Source organism: Diadema antillarum, unplaced genomic scaffold, assembly GCF_040938485.1.
Source record: "Diadema antillarum isolate AM-2024a unplaced genomic scaffold, OU_Dant_1.0 seq00000561_RagTag, whole genome shotgun sequence".
Taxonomy (NCBI): Eukaryota; Metazoa; Echinodermata; class Echinoidea; order Diadematoida; family Diadematidae; genus Diadema; species Diadema antillarum.
This window is the reverse complement of record NW_027271500.1, coordinates 49,370-72,899: the sequence shown is the minus strand read 5'-3', so window position 1 is coordinate 72,899 and position 23,530 is coordinate 49,370. Positions and strand designations below refer to the sequence as shown.

The window sequence follows — 23,530 nt, the reverse complement described above, 5'->3', positions numbered from 1 at the left end:
CATCTAATGGTCTTACCGACGGAGGCAGGCAGCTCTCCCCATTGGAGGATGACATCCTTGAAGGGGACCCCCTTGGTATCCACGAAGACACCTTCGTCTGGGAAGAAGAGGAGATGGAGGGAAACCCATTGATGTGTTATCAAAGCAAATTCACGAGGATCGACAGCACAAACTAATCCTGCTGTAAAAAGACCTGGGGCCCATTGCATAAAAGTTACTATTACGGTAACTTTGCCATCCAATGGTAACTACCATGGCAACAATACTCAACAGCCAATCAAAATCAAGAATTCCATGGAAGTTACCATTGGATGGCAAAGTTACCATAATAGTAACTTTTATGCAATGGGTCCCAGGCACCCTTGCCACAGTAGACACATTTCACGACGCATCCACATAATTTCTCACTTTTTTAAGCTTAGACAACAATGCCCATCTATTTGACATGAGTATGGATTGTGGAGCATGTAAGTATGACTGACAAGTGAAGTTGAGGGCAAACTAGGGGAAAGCTCTTCCACTGGTATCTGAATGAACCCTCTTACGCCACTCTCCATTTTGCTGTATCTTACTGCAAAACCAGAAACACTCGCAGCATGACACTTTTTTTGCTGCAGAAAACTTTTGTGAATCGCTCCTGGCATTTAGGGCATTGTGTAAACCAAGCTTTTGCATTCATTTTACTTCTGCGAATCTTGGCTCTTCACGAAATTTGCAAAAGTTTCATGCACACAAAAATGTTTGGTTTTACAGAAACCATTCCACCTCAACATTGTTATCTCCACAGTCTGCATTCTGGTTCATTTCAAGTTACTCCAGTACATTGATTCCTTTTCCTTGCCCTCAACAGTCTCTTACAGGGACTCCATGATATCAAACTGATGAGTTTAATCAATGTTTTGAAAAACAGACGTCTAGGCAGTGGTTACATACTGAAAAGGTGGAAATTTTTGCACATTTTGCAGGACATGAAACTACATTGTAGCGAAAAAATAAAAACATGCAATCTTTTTGCTTGTTCTATGTAACAATATTTCATATCTTGATTTCGCGAAAGTACATGTATAAACGAGTGAAATTCATCTTATGGTCAAGCGTGTGAAAAATAACTCACACAAAAATTTCCACTTTTACAGAGCACAGGTGTTTTTTAGAAATCTCTTAATAAGGGATACTCACTGTTGAAGCAGAGCAGGAGGTATTTGCCCTGAGAGTTTGGGAGGATGACGATGCAGTACGGTGTAATGGTACCCAGCTCCTTATCGAATGAAAAAAGATTCACACACACTCAAAGTAAGCATTCATTATCGCTGCATAGCGCATTATCAATCAGTGTCATAGAGATGCAATTTAGTTAATTTAAGGGTAACTTTGCATTGACGTCTGTAGGTTTGGATTGGGTTTGATAGTCATCTGTGCCCATCGATCTCATTATTTTCTGAGGCAAGTGTACACAATCATCCCCTAAAATTTTCAAATGATTAAATGTGACATTTCCCTTGCCCCCCCCCCCTCCCCCCCACCCCCCACAAAAAAAAAAAAATAGCATGTGTGATTTAAATTTGATTTTCAGGATTATGAAAACTGAACAATGACTGTATGTAGCATGGTGTCTCATGGCACTGATAAAGCACTGTGTACAACTGCAAAACAATGATATTGTTTTCTTTTTTTATGGGGGCAGAGAGGGGTGGAACATAAGCCTTCTATAATCATAGACATATCATGTGTAATCCACAATTCACCAAGCAATTCTTTCTGACAGAAGGGCAGATTGTTTAACATTACAATTACCAAGAAGATGTCAAAACAGCCACTATCTACTTTTGAAAACGATAGTAGTGCAATTTACCATGCCAATCATATCTTTGATATACAGTGTACTAGTAAACTGGTTTCATACACACTTCAATTTTGTGTTATTTTCAATAAGAGATCAATTGACATTTCCTTCGTCCCGCAAGTAATGTTTTGTGTTTCTATGCTATGAACTTCACAAAAAATGCTATAATGGAATTCTCCTTTCCAGACAGCATGCTTTATGAGAAATTCCTGCTTTATAGTACCTGAGGAGGTGTGTAGATATCCTGAACAGACGCTGAGTCGAGGTCGATGGCATGGAATCCATTGACCGAACCATAGATGACCTTTAGCCTCTGGTTGTCCTCCACAGTCAGGTCAACGATCAGAGGTCGATGAACCAAGTTGGGGAAAGACTGCAAGTGGACAAGAAAACAAATGACCAATGACACACTCTTGATCACAACTTTTATTGGGTATGTGGGAATATCATTTGCACAAGTGATTGAAAGACATGACCTATAGAAATGACTTTAGATATCAATCCCACAGGAAAATAGTTTCTTTTCCATACCAACTTTATTCACGTCTCCCGACATCTCTTTTTGAATGATTATTTCACCAAATCATTCACATTTCTGGCGGTTCCCAAAAAAATGTTACAGGGGTTCATGCCTTAAAGTACAATTCCATATCATGTTACAGGTTGACTTGAATAACTACAGTAAAATCAAACGAAATAGAATAATAGATGCATCATCAGAATTGAACATGAACAAAAAAAAAAATACAGAATTGTCAAGATTAACATGATTTTATCAGATACTGATAATGGTCATAATTAATGACAGAGGTGATAATGTCATCAATTCACATCTTTCTTCATTAGTCTGTATATAGTAATATCATAAGAATCACCTTTTTTGGCTAATAATTCAGCTTTTGCAACCCTTTCCCCCTAAAGTTATTGATCCAAATTTACAGTGACACAACAACGCATAACAAAAGTTCAGTGTGAAGTATACAAGTTCTACTTTTTGAAGACACAAAGCTAAGATGGCACTGACACGCACCTTGAATGCCATGAACTTGTGGTAGGGCTTGGGGGCCCAGGCGTAGATCTCAATGCTGTCCTTGAGGGCGATGACGAGGAACTTGATCTTCTCGTATTTGATGATCTTGTAGTGGATGCAGCCTTCCAGGTCGCCCACTGACAGGAATCCACTCTTTCTCTTGTCCATGGTCTGTTGCTAGGAGACAGAAATGAAAGGAGATGGTGATGATGATGATGATGATGATGATGATGATAGTAATAATAATACCAACAATAATAGCATAACTATTGATAACAATAATTATAGTGATAACAATAATCAAATCATAGCTAGAAAACAAAGAATCAAAGTTTGTGTACAGAAGTTTAGATTGTCCAGATACAAAAATCAAAAACAAAACAAAAGAAAACAAATCAAAACAGATCAAACCCAAAACACAACAAAGATTGCTGACATGGATAGTTTAATAAAATAACATTCAATATTCCCCAAATATGTTATGACCATAACAAAACCTCAGTAACAGTGTGTGCTTTTCAACAGCAATAATTTGATGATGTATCTCAAGCATTTCAAAACCATGTCTATGCATATACAACTTATTTTATCTTTATTTGCAAGCACTAGTACTTAATTGAATAATAGCTGCATACCAATGGCCACTATGTACTAGTAATTGCCACTTATCTGCACTTCAGATGTTTATGTTATTTGTTGGCAGCCATGTACGAGTTTGCAGAATCAGTAAATATGAATCCATCATTATACACCCTTGTGACATTTGCAGTGAACAACAATTCTCTAGGCAGGAGGCACTGTGCATATACATTGTATTATTACAAAGAAATAATGAAATGAACGTGATTCAGTACCCAATGTTTCAATACATGCATACATATACACTGAGGGAATTATTTTCCCAGAAGTAATTTTTGACATGAAAGTGCCAATAAATGGCAGCTTTAATGAGAGACTTACGTTGGCCTGGGCCTCCCCCTCTCCTCGGACGATCTTTTGCTTCAACCATGATAGGAAGTACGTTCTTAGTTTGTTCTTCTTGCCTGCACAAACAGTAAAATACAAATCAAAAGTCAGGGCGATAAAAAAAAAAACTGAAAGAATTGCATTGTGGATACATATGAACAATGTTGGCATGAATGCTTAAACTACCAACACATACTTTCTTCTTTTTTTTTTTCTCATAAAATTGCCATACTTTGTTTGATGCTTTCAAATGAGAGCATGATTATTTTAAGGGAGGCAACAACCTCTCAACAACTACAGTGTAAGTAATTCTGCTATTTTGCATAAACTTTCCCATAGAAACTTCAAAAGGAAGTCAATGTGTCTTTCACCATCTTTTGTTGCATTTTGTGTGCAGTGAATTTTTGTGTATATTTTGTGTCTTTTTTTTTTACCCTAGTTCCTGTTATATGTCTCATAATGTATTATATTAACTGTATACGCCAAATATTTTGCGAGGTTTTTATTTTCGCGAATTTCGCGAGTCAGGTGCTATTCACGAAATAAAAGACACGCGAAAATATTGACTCTGATCCCGATGTTGATGTGACATATGCCTGTACATTTCTCCATTCAGTACAGGACTCCACGATTGCAAATTTCTCCACTCGCGAAATCGTCAAGAATTCCCGATTCGCGAAAATTTAGACACGCGAAATATATGGCATATACAGTATGCTATGCCTGCTTCTGTTGTTGATTAGATGTGATTAATTTGTTTATTGTTATGCCATGTTTTGTTTGAGTTCAGTTCTTGTTGCTGATGTAGCGTTGTATTCATTACCTCTCTGAAAAACAGCCTTACATGGCTGATTGAGGGCATCTTATCCCATGATTAAATTGATAAAATAAAACAAATAAATAAACCCACTCAAAATATTGTCACTAATGAACATTATGTAACAATGTTAGCTTTCTTTAATTCCTCTATAACCTGCATCAATGTTGTTTGATTATTTGTTTACATATCTCTCTATGTTTGTTTATTTCACACACTTACCCGCTATACAGACAAGAATGTTTTGGCTCTCCAGGACATCCATCTGCTGGAAGCGTTTTCTTGAGATGAGGGGATAAACCTTCCCCTCTCCCGACCGGTCTAATAACATCAGGCCACTGTCGGTTCCTATTAACAAGTTCACACCTGTAGAGGGCAGCAGAGGAGATGAGGCATAGATGATAAATGTCATTTATCATGACAGGACATTACTGAAAAGCCAGAAATTTTTGCGTGCGTGAAACTTTCACAAATTTCACGAGGAGCCAAGATTCATGAAAGTAAAGTGCAAGCAAAAATGTTTGTCTACACAATGCATCGAATGCCAGCGGTGATTGCGGAGGTTTTATGCCGCGAAAGAGGACATCGGCTCCAACTTGTGACAGTTTCATGCTGTGACTATCTCTAGTTTAACAGTACCATTATCCTGTCACGTTTGACCACATAAATGCCAATAAAAGATCAGTTAACAACGTCTCAATATCTCTTAAAAACACACTCAAGAACCTATGTGTCAATGCCTCAAGTAGATATTACCCAAAGGAAAAATAAAAGAGCTGAATTATTAATGTGAGAAAGCCTGTTTGACAAGAAATCTAATGTACAGTGTCATATGATAAAGATACCTCAACTTCTATTGCCCTTGTGATGTACAGTGTAAGTTTTTTTTCTAAACAGGCCTCTACAATCTCACTGTCAATATGAGTAAATCCTAGTTTCTCCTCTAGTAATAGACTGTATCTCACTCTACATGGACGAACTTGCAAACAAACCTGATTCTTATAAAACTGTAAGACATATGGCTTTCTGTTCGAAAGAAAGGACAATGATTTAGCTCAATTTGAGTGATAAAAATTGTCTGAATATATCTCTTTAATAATACATCGGACCAATTACTGCAGCTCTTGATACCACTTTGAATGTACCACAAACTCATTTAATACTGATTGTACATGAAGGCCATCCAGATACAGCTACATGAACATTAAACTGCTAAAGAAAATAAGAAATGACTTTATTAAAACAGTGGGATATATGATTTTTTTATTTTTCTCTTTCCAAGAGAGCGCCCTCACCCCAGAGCGAAGCACACAGGATCTCTGAGTTGAACTTCTTCCTGTATTTCCGGATCTCCGGCATGTCGTTGAGACTCTCGGGCGTCGTCGGCTTCACGTTGACCGAGATGTTCGACCCGCGGCGGGGGTGTTGCGACGTGCTCGCGTTCGTGGGGCTCGCCCCGAAGCCGAACGCGGAGAAGGACGGCTGCTTGTGCATCGGCGTCTTTGAGCCGCCGCTGCCGTTGGATGCCATGATTGCCTGCCGGTACTGCTAAGACGAGACAGAGGGAAGCATGACACAATTTAAGTAACGTATGACACCCATTTCATGAGGAGGTTTAGGATTACTGCAGGTTAGAATAATCAGAAAATTTGTTTTCATAAGAGAATAAAGTTTATATAGACTTTCCTTTCACGGCTACTATCCATGCACACTATCACATGCTTGAGCAGTGGTTCAACACCAAGTGATAAAGAACATCAAATGAAAGAGAAAAAAAAAAAGTCTGGGTCTTGAACCCTTCACCTGCAGCTTAAAATGCTAAAGTGGCACTTCTAAAAGTTAATGGCAGTAACATAATGAGGTTGGAACAAACACCCAATGCCTCACCTCTTTTTAAAAATTCTCTCTTGGTCTTTACAAAGAAGATATCAACAATGCGGATCAAGCCTGCCATTTTTGTAATACTGACAGAGAAAAACAGCAAATGGATCACCTAGAGAAATATCACTTACATTGTGACAACTGAAATAATTGGCAGCTGACTGACTGTTTTCCAGCTGCTTTTATGGAAACAGCAATTATTGACAGATACATGTGGGATATTTGTTCAAAGCGCGCACAAACCGATGACTTAAGTTAAATGCTGTATGATCGTCCTGGGTTTTGAAAGCCTGTGACATTAATTATCTACTCATAATATCTCTGTCACCAGAGACCAGCTCTGTTAAGAATACTAATTCCATTTTCAGTGTGTCCACATTACCAGTGCCAGTTCAAGAGGAGTGATACTTTTGTCTCAAACTATTATTACACATGCCAGAGCATATTTTAGATCTGATTAGCATCATGACAACATTAACACATAAATCACACAAACTTGAGTTTTACACCAAGAACGGTACGGGCAACGGGCCAGCTTTTTGCCAAAAGGAACCATGTCTGGTTCTGTTACAACATCACTTCCCCGCTAGTGATTTTGTTACAAAATTAATCATCTACTGTTGATTTTGTTGCTTTTGATTCTGATATAAGAATAACATTTAGGGTGATTTTGTACCGAATTACAGATTTTTTTTTTTTTTAAACAGAACCAGAAATGGTTCTTTTTGGCGCACCACAGCAAAAACCCCAGACTGTTGCCCGTACCGTGCTCGGTGTTAACGCGCCATTACTCCTACACTTCCTGTACACCTAGAATATTATGACACCTCTGGGATTTATGATGTTGGCGAGAGTAGAGGGGAATTCACTGGCCCTACCTCATTGGACGACGCTTTGTCCTGCGGGCCCTGACTCCTGGAGGAGGCCCCAATGGGACTCTGCTGCTGGGGAAGCAGGTCTGGGAGAACGTCGCTGCTTCCTGGCCCCGTGTTGATCTCCAGGCTACCCGGCCTGACCGGCTCCTTGGGAATCTATAGGCAGGACACGTGAAAGAGGAGGAAGAAGATGGAGAGGATAAGGAGGGGGGAGGGGGTAAGGAAGGGGAGGACCATGGTTACGTCATGGGTTTCAGAGTGTCCCTTGTTTTCATTGACTGGTGATACTGCTTGTAGCCAGCCATGCCAATTAGCTGAGGTGAAGACCATGTCAACTCAAAACTCTCCCACTGGTTGGTTCACAGATGAGCATCACATTGAATAAATAATGCTTTTGATCCATGTTTCAGCAAATGTAACCATTTTCAAAAAATCAGTTATGTGGTTGTTGCCTGCTACCTGTACTAGTACAGTTTCATGATAACATGTCAAATAACAAAATTCTATAACTTTCCTATCTTAGGTCCAAATTTGATTAAGCCTTAACCATTCTGTGTGTATGACTTTATTCTTCTTTATTTACGAGCCAATTCGAACTTGGTGTAAACTTTCACTTCAAAGGTGAAAGGTCATCGTCTTACCCGTCTGCTGACGATGGGGCTCCCTCTGTTGTTGGCTTGGGAAAGGCCGTCGTCTTTCCTCTGGGCGTGGGGTGAGTCCCGGGGCGAGCCGTGGCCGGATCGGGGCCGCTGCTGAGGGGGCGTACTGCGCCCCGAGGGCTGGACCACACCCCGCACCTGTCTGCTTGGTGCCATGTCAAGCTGGAAAAGAAAGGGGGAAAAAAAAATATGTGATTGAAAAGGGTGTAAAGTTTCATGGATTTTGAGAGTCTACTGCCTCACTATTCTCTCCGGACAAATATGTTGATTTAATATACATTGTACACTCATTCTTCAAGACAAGTACTGATTACATTATCATGTAGTCTTGAATGACATTTCTTCTTTTGAAAGAAGATGAGAGAAAAAAGAGCAAAGAGCAGATTTAAAAGAAGATTCCAAAAGAAACAGCCGTGACATAATTCATTACAGTTTTACATCATTTGCGTATGGATGCAGACTAGTACATAAATCGAAGAAAGAACATCAATGAGCATTCGCATGGAGTAAGTAGGTGACAGCTCCAAATCCTAGAGAAAAGGGCGCCCTCTTCAGACTGAACTGTGTACATGGCAGGTCGGACTTTACCTGCGTTCTGCTGGGGCCTGGCTTGGCGTTCTTCCCTGGAACGAAACTTGTCGTACTCTCTGTGCTTTCCACGCTGTCGTTGCTAGCATTAGGGTCTGAAACCCAAAGACAAATTCAAAAACGTGCTAATCTCAACTTGCCTAAACTACAATGTATGATCAGACTACAGAGTTATGAGATGTTCAGGCATACACAGGTGCACTAGGGCTTATAGATGAACATACTGCAATGCCATACTTGTACCAGCTTCTCTATTCTCTTACTCCGAGACAGTACTTTGACATGTTGCTAAAGGTATTGTGCATCATATGAAGATAGTAAACACTATTATAACTACATTATATCATTTATCACCAATACTATCGACATTACTTTAAGCATAATTACTATCACTATCATTATTGGTATCATCACATTTGATGTTATCACATTTGTCAATACTATTATTGTTATTGTTGTTATTGTTATCACTACTGTACGAGCTGAAATTTTCGCGTACCGACATTTCCGCGAATTGCTACTTGGAGGACATTTTCACGTGTTGTTAATTTCGCGGTTGCGAGGGTCTAACTGAACTTACTTATTCACCGCTATTATTTTCGTGTGTTGTTATTTTCGCACTTCAAAGGCGGTTCACGAAAATAAAACCACCGCAAAAATTTCAGCTCGTACAGTATCATCATTATTATTATCATCATCAGTATCATGACTCTAATAACTTTTGCTGTCTTCATTTTCATTACATTTCATTTCAGCTAACTCACCTTCTTTGATAACAAATGTCTCTAACGTGTCCGCATTGTAAGACGGTGTTCCTGGTCTGCATATCAAAAGGAACAAAAAACAACAACAAATGAACAAACAACGAATGAAACATCAGAGACAAACAAAAGTTTACATCAAATATGACCACATATACTAGAGACTAACCACATCATTTAATTCTGTGTCAGATGGTTTGAAATGCTAGTAGTCCGGTTGATGGGTTATTGGACAGTCACTCAAGACAAGTCGCTGCTGCTTAATTCAAGTATGTGTATCTTGTGCATGCAGGCAAGGATCGGGTTGGCCTTTTGGTCATCCTGGATCAGTTTTCTGAGCACATTTCAAACAGAGAACCACCAGAAAATTAGCTTTCCAGTCGGTTCAATTCCACTACATCCTGTGCGAATTCCATGTTTAATATAGATTGACTACATAAAGGCATATCATCTTTTTTTTTTTCTTATTTCCATTTTTTTCTAATTTTCCTCTTCTCCTACCAGAGCAAAATAACAAAATATCTGAATGAATCACAAAGTGTAAACAAGATGTCTCAACATCTTTTTTTTTAATGCATAGGAAGAATAACTGTGGGGATTGACCACACCCTGGCCTATTGCCATGACAACCAATCAATCAAAGGAGGAATCATCTCACAGAGGTTTGGGAGCATCTGATGCGGGAATCGTTCCGTCGCCTCCGCCCACTCCGGCCACCTCTTCCTCCTCATCGTCATCGTCGTCCTCGTCCACCTTTTCGCCAGCGATGGCGCTCAGCTGGGCAGCAAGTGCAACTAGGTCCTGAAAAAGGGGACGGGGAAAGTTTGACTCTTTACTTTCGCATCACTTATGCATTATAAAAAAAGAAAACAACACGAAAAGAAAAGGACTTCTGTAAAGATGGGCCAAATAATCTCCGCCATTTGTCTCTCAAGTTCACTTATAGTTGACAATCTGTTCAATTTCAAATTTGCACACTCAATTAACAAATCTGTTCTCTGGAAAACTTCAACGTGAAAGATCTTCTGGAGAGTTTGATACAATCTGAGCCTTTCTCCTTTATTCTTCTATCTAGTGGGGAAGACTGACATTTTGATAATGTTAATAAACAATGCAAGCACTAAAAGTGTTTTGTTTATTCAAAAGGAATTAAAATCATGGTAAACCAAGAAAAGTTTGTAATACTGAGAAGAATCCAAATTCTTCTGTGATCATTTCCCACCCTCCCCTTATTTTTAATCAAGTACTCAAAAAGTTCGCCAAAGGTGACATAAAGCACTCTGCATGAATTAATGGAAAAGACGTGAGCTACAACCAGAGAGACTTATGTAATGTACATTCTACGTCAATGTGTCAGGAATTTGTGAAGTGACAGTTTGTGGAGTGATAGCCCTTTTTTTTGTGAGAATCGAAAGCTCATGAGTGTGAAAGTACGAAGAATTATCTACTGATGTATAAAATGAAGGGTAGAATGGTTGCGTGGGCGGTGGTAAGAGTGATCTCGCTCTCTTCAGAATGGTGGTAGCATGTGCTTTCTTGATCAGGCTGGGAAGACCAGGAAATAAATGCGACTACACTTCATATTGGTTGTCGCACTTTGCGTACACAACAGACGGAAGATGGTGACATGGGCTTTAATGTGTAAGTCTTATTATCTTTGCTGCTGAAAAAATTACTAGCATGATGTGAATGTAATTTGTGACCTAGTATATTTTTCCTTCTGATAGATCAAAATACATTAATTCCCAAGTCACAAAAACTGGTTTCGTACGGGAGTACCATATAATTAGTTAGCTTAGCAATCTCTTACTTTCAAGAGTACCGTACTTGAAATTTGTTTATTCATTTCACAGAACTATAGAGACAACAAAGAGCATTAAACACAGGCAAGAATATGGATTTAAAAAAAAAATGATGGTATGATTTCAATAATCGGAAACAGAATATCAGAGCATTAGATGCATATATTTAGGACTCGGGGCTGTCTGTTTTATTTTTTCTTCCTCAGTATTGGTGGAATAAAATGATTTGTGATACCGGCATTTAAATTTCGAAGCAGGAAGAGAACAGGGAGACACTTACAGAGAAAAAGCAAAACCCACAACCATAAGATGCAATGGTCAAAATGCACTCAGAGAAGAATCAGATAAATCAATGCAAAAAAAAACCTCTTATAGTTTGTAGCAAGTTTAGTCAAGACACTGAAAAACCAAAGTAGGGCACTTCAAGTAAATCAGAAACACTCCAGCACCAATATTACAGGAAATAGAAACAAATATTAAAGTGTTTCAAACTCTACTATGTTTTCCCAAAGTAAACTTTTGCCCATGCATATACATGTATACCTCTTATCTTCTAAAAATTAAATTATAGAAAATGAAATGTGTCAAACACCACCATTTTCCCCCAAAAGTAAACTCTTGCCCATGCATATACATAATAGACCTTTTTTATTGGTGTTTTATGGTGACTAAAATGTGCCCCAAGGCATACAAAAATGGCCCCGTAACAAAATGTTCCTGCATCAATGTGGTCTACAGCTACTCAAACCTAATCAATAAAACTGTCTTCTGGGCATTAGGGGGTCAAAAACTCATCACAAAAATTAGGAGCTGAATGCAAAGATTACTTTGCCATGGGAATCATGAGATTGCATGGTCTCAAACGCTGATTCACTGCTACTTTGGAGATATATATGTATAAAATAATATTGATGAGTTTAATTCTGTCACACAAAATCAACTAACAGTAGATGCAAATCCACAGCAATTCGGATTTCTTCACCAAAATATTGTACTATGGAATTTTTTTTTCTCTCGAATATTTCATAAATCTTATTCTGCACCCTTTTTGTAATTGTACAGACCAAAAATATATCGAAAACAAAACCTAGACTTTTAACACAGGCAGTAATATTCAAATTAAGACAAAAATAAACCTCATACTTTATTAGCTCAAATGAAAGCTGTGGAGCAATGACATATTTGACTGATAAATTTGAACACACATTGGGCAATAATTGGTTTAAAAAAATGAGAGAGAGAGTGACAAAATTAGAAACATTATTTGCAGGGACAAAAAAAGGATATCACTTATTTGCCCTCATAAAATAGATCATAAGCAAGAAGGGAGAACAATAAAAAAGGATGTAACTAGCAGCAGAGGGAAGATCTGTGTGCAATCTTTACCTCAGCCAGTGATTACTTAATAGCCCCATGTATAGTAAATGGTGTACGTGAATAAAAAAATCTAAACTAATACCGAGTGGGTATGGAAAGATTTGTTTCGACTAAAGTGTTTGAGGAGTGTGTGTGCATGGCTGACAAACTAATTGTGAAATTAAAGGCATCATGAAATTGAAGGCATAATGAGACCAAAGGCAATGTGTATCATGTTGAACTGTATGCTGGTTGTCACGGGAATGGAAAGAAAAATAATTGGTGGGCCACATAGAAGGTAGGGTCAACACAGTGATGCTTTTAATACTACGTTATATTTCTATTTTACATACTTGTATGCTTGAACATTCTACTGTGTGCTTTCTCATAATGCTGAGGGGTATTTGTGACATATCTTAAATATTATCACATCATATATATACTTGGGATTTGTTGGTGAAGATGGTTAAGGCATAAGAAGGGTGTTTCTCAAATGTACAACTGCGTAGGTGGCAGATGAATGTTCAGAAATGAAACACACATATAAGGCTTCACACATGATATTCCTACACACTAAGTAGCATCATTGGAAATGGCATTTAAGAGGTATTACTATTAATACTTCTCCACCCTGCCTCACCCTGCCCCACCCTGCCCCGCCCACTGAAGCTCCACTCCATCTCTCCAAGGGCGTGTGATTGCAATGTATGGTTTTACACAAATTCTTCTCACTACCACGCCCTACCCCACCCTGCCCTGTCTTGCCCAGTGAAACCCCACTCCATCCCTCCAATGGTGTACGATTGCTATGGTTGGTTCTACGGGATTCAGTGGTATAAACTCCTAGTAATAACAAGTGATTAGGAACCTCTTTGCATTGCCACACCATGTCCAACCCTGTGAAGGTCCATCCCGCCTCTCCGTGGATGTGTGATGGCCGGTAATGATTGGAAAATATGGTTTCACACAAATTAAGTAATTCTTCAACTAGTTTTCAGGTATTTCTCCGCACTGCCCCGCCCTGCCCTGCCCCGCCCCGCCCCGCCCTGCCCTGCCCCACCCCACCCCGCCCTGTCCCAACTCCAAAGGTACCCCCATCTCTTCATTGAGTGCATGGTAGTAAATGATTGCAATGTATGGTTTGACACAAGTTTGGTAGCAATCTTCCAATGGGTACTTGGGTACTCTAACAGCCACTTCCCCACCATGCCACACCCTACCACACCCTGCCACACCCTATGAAGCTCCATCCAATCTGTTAGCTTATCTCTGTGCAGATTGATTGTCAGTACTAACTTGGAAGTGGCATCTCTACAACCCTGTTCCTTACTAGATTAAGCTACCTCCATAGACTTTCAACAAGGTCTACCATTTTTTTCATATGCTATGGGTTACTAGTAGCCTAACTACTGGAAAGGTCAACAAACTTTTCAAAATAAAAGAGGTGCAGCGGTCATTGGAAACACAACTATGGTAATGATTGTGATGTACTGGAGTATGCATGGAGCATGAATTACTGTTAACTGGGTTAATACTCAAGGTCACTGGTTGCCATGACAACTTCGTGACTTTTCAAACCAAAGCGATGTGAGAACAGCCACTTTTGCGTCTTATTCCAAACAATGTGACGGCCCTCTAAATGCAATGTTTGCATGTGAAATTGACACACACGTCCACAGGTGACGCATGTGTTAATTGTCGTGAATGTTTGAAGGTGGACACAATAATTGCCTTGTATGATTTGTATGTAAATGTGGAAGAAATTGTTTGAATAAGAAATATACAAGAGAAAGAATAGAAGACGGAGAAACTAAAAAAGAAGATGTAACATGTAAAGCAAAGCTGGATAAGGTGCTTCAGACAGAGCTTTCACACAAAACGATAATATGGAATGAAAAACACAGCACTCGTACCATATGAAACAGAAACAAACAAACAAACAAAACAGAATACTGAAGAAAAAAAAACAGAGGATAGAATAGATGAAGATGATACATTCCAGCAAAAAACTCTTCAATCATCATTTTCATATTTTTCTTTCTACCTCCTACAAGGGTGAGCAGTCACAGCCGGGCAGCGACATGGAACAGAGATTCACATGGAATAAACATCAGAAATATAAAGAAGATTGATAATATCAATAATGTACAGATTATTGCTAAATCTACTAGACGTTCCAGATATGGCGAGTTCACATGTACATTATCACAAAAACAAATGCATGAAAAAAATCTTGTATGCATGCCAGCAATACATGGCAGTCATTTTTAAAGTTTTTCCAACTATGATATAAACACTTAGTCTCTAAAATAATCATCAAAGATTGTAATTTGTTCTGGAAAGAGGTGTGAAGTTTTTTTTTCCTCCTTCTCCTTGCTCACTTTTCCCTCTTTCTACCACATGCAAAGAATCTAGCTAAAAAATCATTGTGGACTGACACTTTCTGATGACGAAATTGCCCCTGAAACTGAAAATTTATTCAAATGGATTTTTTTATCATCTACAATTTTAAAATTGAGTTTGAATATTCATGAAATGCCTAACAAACTGCAATGTACTGATCACTAGATATGGTGCAATCGCATATAGACAAAGCAACAGTCATGATCTCGCCATATCTTAGGAGAAAATTAGAACTTGTGGATACTAAATACGAACAATTAATACATCAACTATAACAAACACAGACAATTTCCCCATCCATACTGTCTACTGTACATGTATGTACATAAATCTACAATGTGAACACAACTTTGGGTTGCCTGCAGTACAGTCGTGGTCCAGGGCAGATTGTATAATATATATATAGTATCACACAAACATTTGTGAATATTGCAACTTGTTGTAACGGCCATTACCATGGCAACAGCAAAAATGATCACAACTGATTCTCCATTACCATGTTGCAGTGGCAATTATTGTCGTATTTTTTTTTAACCACTGAATATTATTATGAAATGGGATTCAGTTGTTGTTTTTTTTTCTCTAGTCTCTCAAATTGCCACTGTCCAGAGAACTGGACACCAATCAAAACAAATCAGATTCTAATCTCATATGACATGACACACTGCTTGGAAATTTAATTTGACATACGAATCCGTTTCTATTTACTTAATGAATTTGCCATATGTATTTAAGAAAGTGCACTGCATTTCCATTATTGTGGCAGCCATTTTGCGGTTGGAGTTGCCATGCAATGAAGTACTTCTCACTGGCGGATGAACGATTAAATTGGACTTTGATTTTTTTTCTCTTTTTTTTAAAAATCATAAACAAACGTTGGTAGGGACTTCTGGACATCTGCAGACTCAAGAAACAAGATGATGTCTACTTCTACGATGAACATATCATGCAGGAAGATGACGAGTGTACTATGTACAAGAAACAAAGCCTTGCTTTCGTCCTCGTATGCCATATAGTACAACTAGACCAATTTGACTGCCGTACACAGTTGACTGGGATGCTATGGCCTGCTCATGCAATTACAACATTAACATTTAGAGGCAGTTCACTGATTTTGAATACTGCCCTTGGGAATTGACCATTTGTCCTCTCAGCACATAGAAAAAAAAAATTGATTTGTATCTATCATACCACCTACTTTCCCATTTGACTTCTTCAGCTAAAGTTTTACCTGGAAAATTGACAGGTTTTAGTTTAATTTCTGTGACCTTTCACCTGATATTCAACCCCTCCCCCTTTTCCCTCTGAGAGTTTAGCAGAATGAATGAGAATACCTTCAATCACTGAATCAACTAAAGACTTGGCAATTGGCTTTCAAACGGAAACTGCTTCCAACAAAATATGAGTACCGTAGTAATTTCATCGCCCATTTCTCATAATATATATTACATACATGATCATTGTATTCCTGGTTAGAACAAGATGAGTTGGAAGATGGGATTTGGCTTTCCAGTGTGTTTGGAAGAATGTCAAAATGGTCGCAAGCAAAATTTGGTCACAAGAAACAGTGGCATGAAAGTATATTTCCACAGCTGGATTTCTGCACATTAATTTATAGAATATCTGACATCAAAGTGCTTCTCATCTCAAAAAGATTTCAGAGTCGAAGGAGCCCACAGAAATATTAAGGGCTATTAAAACTGAAGAATAATTGCTGAATCTTTCTTCTAGTTACGACTAGTATGACTCTACAATGTATGAGAGTCATTATTGATGAATCACTAATCTATCACTGGTGAGAATCTAACGGAAACTTCACTCTTTTTATTCACTTTCCATTTCTCTGTAATGAGTTGGGTTGCAGGACCATCTAACGCCCTATGAAAGACGGGATACAATGTTTAACATCTACACCATCATTTAGAGCCAAAGCATACCCGAGTCTAGTTAAATGCCACTGTCACAAATGGTGAATGAAAACTGCTCATGGAGTGTTCATGTATGAATGACATTGATCATGTGTCCATTTGACTGGGCGGCACTATGAGTGCATAATGACTTTCAGAAAACATTAGTTGTTCGATACATGGGTGCCCATTTGTGGAAAGAATGTGGCAAGAGTAGTTTACATCATGGATGGATGCAGAAAAACAATCTGATATATATATATATATATATATCAAGTAAGAATCAAAATGCCTGGACTCGTAGTCCCAATGTGCACAATGTCTAAATTTGTAGTCTGCCGGATTTACCTCCTTCTGTCGCTGACGTGTGCTAACCTGCCGTTTCCATGGGGACAGTTTGATAGTCAAGGTAAGTGATATCATTTGTTTGGGTAAAGTTAAAGGTGTCAACAATAAGACAAAGTCTAAAATATGAATCGGTAACATCCACTTTAAAAAAAGTAACAAAGTAGCAAAGTACTGATAGTGAAAGACAGATGACAAAAAAGGAACAAAAATTATACCGTACAGAAAGAAAACACTAACAAAAAGAACATTTCAGATTTAACTATAAAGCAAATGCAAAATTTACAACATAAAACATTCTGATACAAATTCTTAATATTGTCACAGGAATAAACAGAAAAAAAAAGAAAAGAAAAGAATAGTTCACTCTATAAACAAATGCCACATAAAAAGTATGCACTACTCTGACCATGTTTTATAAAGAGCTGAATTCAAATCTAGTCTAAAGTTTACTTAACAGAAATTTCTACAACAGGATTATGACTTCATAAACAAACCCCAGTAAGGTTTATTTCTTCAGCCGATTCTTCATGTTTCAATGCAACTCAGGTTCATATTGAATTATAATAAAATCAAGGTTAAAAGAATCAGAATAATCACTGATTCTATCAGCTAGCAAATCTCTGATCCACACCCCCCCTTTCCTACCCTCCTAAACTGAAAAGAACATGGACAATTCTATTTTCCTTTTTTCCACATTCATCACCTTTTGGCAACACTCTGTGAGTATATAGCAGACGTACTGTACGAGTACATACAAGTGTATCGGCTTACTACTTCATTAAGACAACACAAACACTGAATCAGACGCAGAAACCACAGAGAATTGGCATCAATTTTGCCCTGGCTCGCTGCCAGACTTACCATGGGATTTCTGGCCGGTCCCTGGAAGCTGGACGGCCTGGTGGACGACGGTTTCTTCCCCTCGCCGTACTGTGCAACCTGTGGCTTCTGAGCTGTTGGGTCAGAGCAGAGAAAGGAACAATACACCAGTCTGTTATTAGAGAGTTTACTTTCATCATGTACAAAATGAATAGTTGTGTTGTTTTAACAGTTCACTTTCATTCCCTGTTTGGATGAAGAGGCTACACTTGACTTCCAAAAGAATCATTTCCATCAAATAATGTATTGCTACCTTATTTGGATTTTGCCTCACTTATTGCAAGCAAGTATTGGACAAGGTTTCATCACCAAAGAATTGTCAAACTTGTCTGCATAACATACTATTAACCCGTTGAGGATGAGTCCTGAGCATGCTCGGGCAGATGTCTATGGAAAATGTGTGTTGTAGCAAAATTAGCCAATCCTCAACAGGTTAGAAACCCCACAGCGATATGGGGAGACATAGGTGGCCAGATTTAATCTATCTTCAATCGCTGCTCACCGCGGTACATTCGAATACCAAATATGTGCCCGTCAGTGAATATGTGCATCACAATGCATGTTCATCGGTAACGGCCGACTCAACTCGAGATCCTTTGGCTGTGTGTGTACTTACACAGGGATCAGTGATAAAGCTGTACGCAATTTGTGAAGGGGATTCTTTAAAGGTCCTGTTTACCTTTGGGAACAGTGATTCAAAAAAATTTTAAAGATATCATATTTGATGCATATGTGTAGGTCTGTTGTATCACAAAACACCCTACCATATAAAATTTGGCAATAAAGCCTAAAATATAAGGAGATATCAGTACTTTTCTCATTAAACCATAACTGTAGACAGTTTAGTCTGGCAACATTACTATTATAACTATTGTTCACATTTTGTGTATTTAACAATACTTAACATTGATTATAAGGATTCAAATTTTTACAGTGGTTGTTTCTATCCTAAACTCACATTTCGGAACTATTTTAAAGCACTAATGCTGGGTTTTTGTTTCATCTGACAATGGTAAATTATGCCTTTAATACAACGTATATCCGAGCCGGGCCAGTCTTCAAGAAATTAACCTCTGACAGTTAATCATCTTTCTATATCTCTGTGAATGGTTCTCTTGACATAACTATAGCTTATCACAATAATGGTGCTGTGCCATATTTGGTATCCAAGTGTTACAACAGGTTTTGTTAAGTAAGGGGGGAGGTGAAAACCAAACAAATTGTGTTTTAATAGGTACACGGTGCTTCCCACAGCAACAAGACACCTCGGGTGTCAGAGCAAGACATGCATGCCCACGGTACATCAATATCATGGTCAGTGGTTAGAAGTTGTGGTAGTCGCATGACAGTCATTGAATAAGCATGTACATCAATGTGCTTATTATACCACCAGCAGTTAAAGGTATGGATGGTATATAGTTCTATGAGATACTGATGAGTGATAAATGTATAGTTGTCTCATTTTGTAAAAACATTTTAGTACACAGGGCACAAAGCAATATATCAAAAATATATCAAAGCAATATATCAAAAATCACTGTTGCGGTAACAAAAACATTGTATCTAAAAATGTCTAATGTTCAGGAGAGCTAAAAATGTATGGCAGCCAAATCATTATAACAAATGGGATTGACTTTCCTTTGACATGCCGTAGTGGCTTTGTTTGGGGGGTCAGACAGCTAGGATTTGGACATAAATTATAAAACCACTTAGTGCCCCCTTTCTCGGTAATTGTTTATATCAGAGGAATGAAGTTTAAAATGAATTTTTGAAATTATATGCTCATAAATTCACTTGGAGAAGTAACATGTACTACTTTTGTCATAACTTTCATGAATTCTATCTTCCAAAATACTATACCCCCCCCCCCCCCATCCCACCAAGCCCATGCATGTTGCTTGATTTTCTGCATGCACACATGGAAGTTTATATGTGTGCAGTGCACTTTGAAGGTCCAGTTTACCTTTGGGAGCAGTGATTAAAAAAAAAAAAATTCAAGATATCACTTTTGATGCATATGTGTTAGTCTGTTGTGTTGTATGACAAAACAGCCTACCACGTAAAATTTTTGCAATAAAGCCTAAAATATAAGGAGATATCAGTATTTTTCTCAATAAACCGAAACTGTAGACGGTTTAGTCTGGAAGCATTTTTATCATAACTATTATTCACATTTTGTATATTTAACGATACAGTTGTACTTAACATCCATTTTACCGATTCAAATATTTACAGTGGTTGTTTCTATCACTAACTCACATTTTAGAACTATTTTAGAGCACTAATGCAGGGTTTTTGTTTCATCTGCAAATGGTCAATTATGCCTTTAAAAGTGGATGTATGCATGTAGCATATGTGTATGTGTATCTTTGTGTGTGTGGGTGTATCTTCCATTGCTACCTATTACTCTCACAAGTACATGGTATATAGATTTATTCACTTATTCCATTACCTGGTTGCAGTTTCAGTATCTATTAAAAATTCTTTCATCTATCATCATTATGTTGACATGATCACTTTTTTTTCAATGATCATTCATCACATACTTCCTTTAATAGAACATCAAAAGAGGAACCACACCCATGGGATGTTTAAGACGAACATTTTTTTTTTTTTTTTGTTCATTGATACAGTACAAGTAAAAACACCGTGTAGTCTTAAAATCCTGTCTGCATCTAGGCCAGCTATGCTGATACACATAAGATACATGTATGATCTGTCAAGCACTTTGTGGGTTGCATGTCATTTCAAACGACAGGAAGAGAGAAAATAAAACCTATTTCAATTCGGTTTGTGATGACATACAGTAGGTTCATTGAAAGACATGCAAACTTTGTACTATTGAGGTTCTTGTGGGGCCCTTCTTGAGTTACAATCTAAACATTTAAAATCCTACAAAGGGGTCATAGCTCTTGATTGCTCCTACAGCTAACAAAACATAAACGTATACATAATATATGTACACATATTCATATTCATATACAACAAGTACAGTACATAAGCCAAGTTGTATTTATAGACACATATATATACACACAAATATACATAAATTATACATATACATATACATATACATACACATACATATATGTACATATACATATACATATACATATACATATACATATACATATACATGTGTATACATTATACGTATACATATATACACACTGTGATTAATGGAAATTTAATGACAACCAGAAGGACTGAAGCGATGTGTACAACAAAGATACATATTGTGAGTATAGGCATGCTGAACTGGTGTTGCAATACAGCAAGACAAAACAAAAACCAAAAAGGGTGATTATGAATTGATACAAAATGAAATACCTGTAGGAAGTCAAGAGGGCATTTGTTCAGTATTAAAGGTAAGAATCATGAGGTTTACGTCCTCCTTGCCATTCAAGGGGGGGGGGTGGTGGGGGGGGGGGGGGGGTGAGAGGGGAGAATGGGGTAGGGGATGGGGTGGGTGGATGGATTCAGGTTTACTAGTATGGAGGACGGGGAATAACACCATGGTACCTGTATTCATATCAAGGCCGTACTGGTGCATGGAATTTATCGAAAGTCAACCTACAGAAAATAATGTAAATGCAGTTTGACTTGACTATGGTCAATATGATCTGCACCTAGTGAGGCTAATGAATCTAATAATGCCTCCGACACCTTTCGGGGCAAAGTTGTGAAAATTGGTGACCCATCACGATACTTTCAGGACTGAATCTAATAAAAAAGGGCCAACCCCATGTAAGTGAGGGGAAAAAAGTGCAAATAAGAATGACTCTATGCAAACAGTTGCTGAATGAAAATGGAACAGTTTTTTTTTTCTTCCTTTTTCCCCTAGGTGCTACCGGTGAAGTCAGCACAAAAGAAACCACATATGTGACAGAACCACGTTTGGAGATCCAACGCACACAATGATGTAATGAACAGCTGTGTGTGGGAAAGGTTTTCACTCAACAATGTGTTCATCTTAAAGGAGTCACAATCAAGTGTGTGTATGTACAGCAAAGCTGATGACAAAAGGTTTGACTGCAATGTAAGATTTCTGTAAGCACAATGCTACATGTACCTGTGCACATGTCCCTTTATCTTACACATCATTATATTTGGTTTATAAGATGGGCAGCCCTGTTAAAACTGTGACACAGCCGAGTCGTGAACCCTGACCCCAACATTCAGCCCACAAGTAGTAAGTGTGTCCGAGATATGGGGAGCATTGTGCAGGAAAGAGAATTACAGACTGTGGAAAAAGCTGGGAGGGATGGGTCAAGACACATAATGTCTGTTCCACAGCAAGCAATGTTGTCGGTAAATATACATTTTTAAAATCGTTTTGCAGTTCATGAACTTTCTCTAGAATGTACATGGATGAGGAGTATTTTTCTAGGCAACGAATGATTCTGCACACAGTGATATGATATATGAATCAAGAGCATTTTTTCTTCACTTTTTGTTTTGTTTTGTTTTGTTTCATAAAGTCAAGCTCTCAATGTTGTGTTTATTGCACCTATTAACAATTAGATGAATTGATAAATACAATGAAGTTAGGTTAAGTCATACCAAAAGGGCATAGAATCTGAAACTTTCAATGATTAAATTAAAATCACAATGGAGTTGTGTGTTACAGTGATATTTCAAAATGATCACTGCCAATATCAAACTGATTGCAAAAATTTATTAAAAGAATGCAAGAAGTTGCCATGTGCTATATATATTTAGATTGGTAAATGATACATTAACATCAGTATTTAGTAATATCCATCTGTAAGTTAATATCAGTTACAAGTTTCAGGTTAAGAGGGAGTTTATGGGAATCAGGGCTGTACATGGATAATGTTTAAATACATATAATTGATGTACATGTGATGGTTGTGTTATGATGGGGTTTGTAGAAGAAATGTCCAACCTTGCCTCTGCAAAGAATACACTTCTTGTATCAATTTTCTTTCTTGCAAGAAGGATGCACAGGCACAAGACAAAAAGGATCAACTTTTCATTCAATCTCAACTCATGACAATATCTAGCAAACTCTACCTTTTAAGAAAAAGATATTACTAATGTGGACTCCGGCTTTAATGAAGTCCTCGGGACTGGCAGTTTTCTTTCGTTATATCGAAATTTCATTATAATCGAACAAATTAACAATGAAAATACATAGAGTGGATAACGTTGCAGCCCTAATTTCTATTTCGTTATTCGTTATTTTGTTATCCAAAGATTTATTGGGACATCAACCAAATGTCTCTCTATTTCCTTGTAAATCTTCTTTTGAAACTGCTTTTACCACAGTAGGAGATTTAAAATGTTGAGAGGCTGGTTTTGCCTGTACCTTGTGATTCAATTCATCAATTTTTAGGGGGAAAAAATGGGGGGGGGGGGGGGGGCAGGAGATCAATGAAACTTTGTTTGTTG

General features: G+C 37.9%; 1 protein-coding gene across 1 annotated transcript in view; it reads right to left on the bottom strand.

The window, feature by feature from the left end:
- LOC139735001 (mitogen-activated protein kinase kinase kinase kinase 4-like) overlaps positions 1-23,530 on the bottom strand; it is a gene marked incomplete at its 5' end in the record, with an annotated part of 64,096 nt that overhangs the window by 3,298 nt on the left and 37,268 nt on the right. Inside the window, 13 exons of the mRNA XM_071645776.1 lie at positions 17-97; positions 1,180-1,258; positions 2,067-2,216; positions 2,874-3,050; positions 3,834-3,916; positions 4,879-5,022; positions 5,952-6,201; positions 7,416-7,568; positions 8,054-8,233; positions 8,660-8,754; positions 9,424-9,479; positions 10,079-10,221; positions 18,098-18,189. Of these exons, the coding sequence (XP_071501877.1) occupies positions 17-97; positions 1,180-1,258; positions 2,067-2,216; positions 2,874-3,050; positions 3,834-3,916; positions 4,879-5,022; positions 5,952-6,201; positions 7,416-7,568; positions 8,054-8,233; positions 8,660-8,754; positions 9,424-9,479; positions 10,079-10,221; positions 18,098-18,189 (1,683 nt within the window). The remainder of the gene's footprint in view (positions 1-16; positions 98-1,179; positions 1,259-2,066; positions 2,217-2,873; positions 3,051-3,833; positions 3,917-4,878; positions 5,023-5,951; positions 6,202-7,415; positions 7,569-8,053; positions 8,234-8,659; positions 8,755-9,423; positions 9,480-10,078; positions 10,222-18,097; positions 18,190-23,530) is intronic.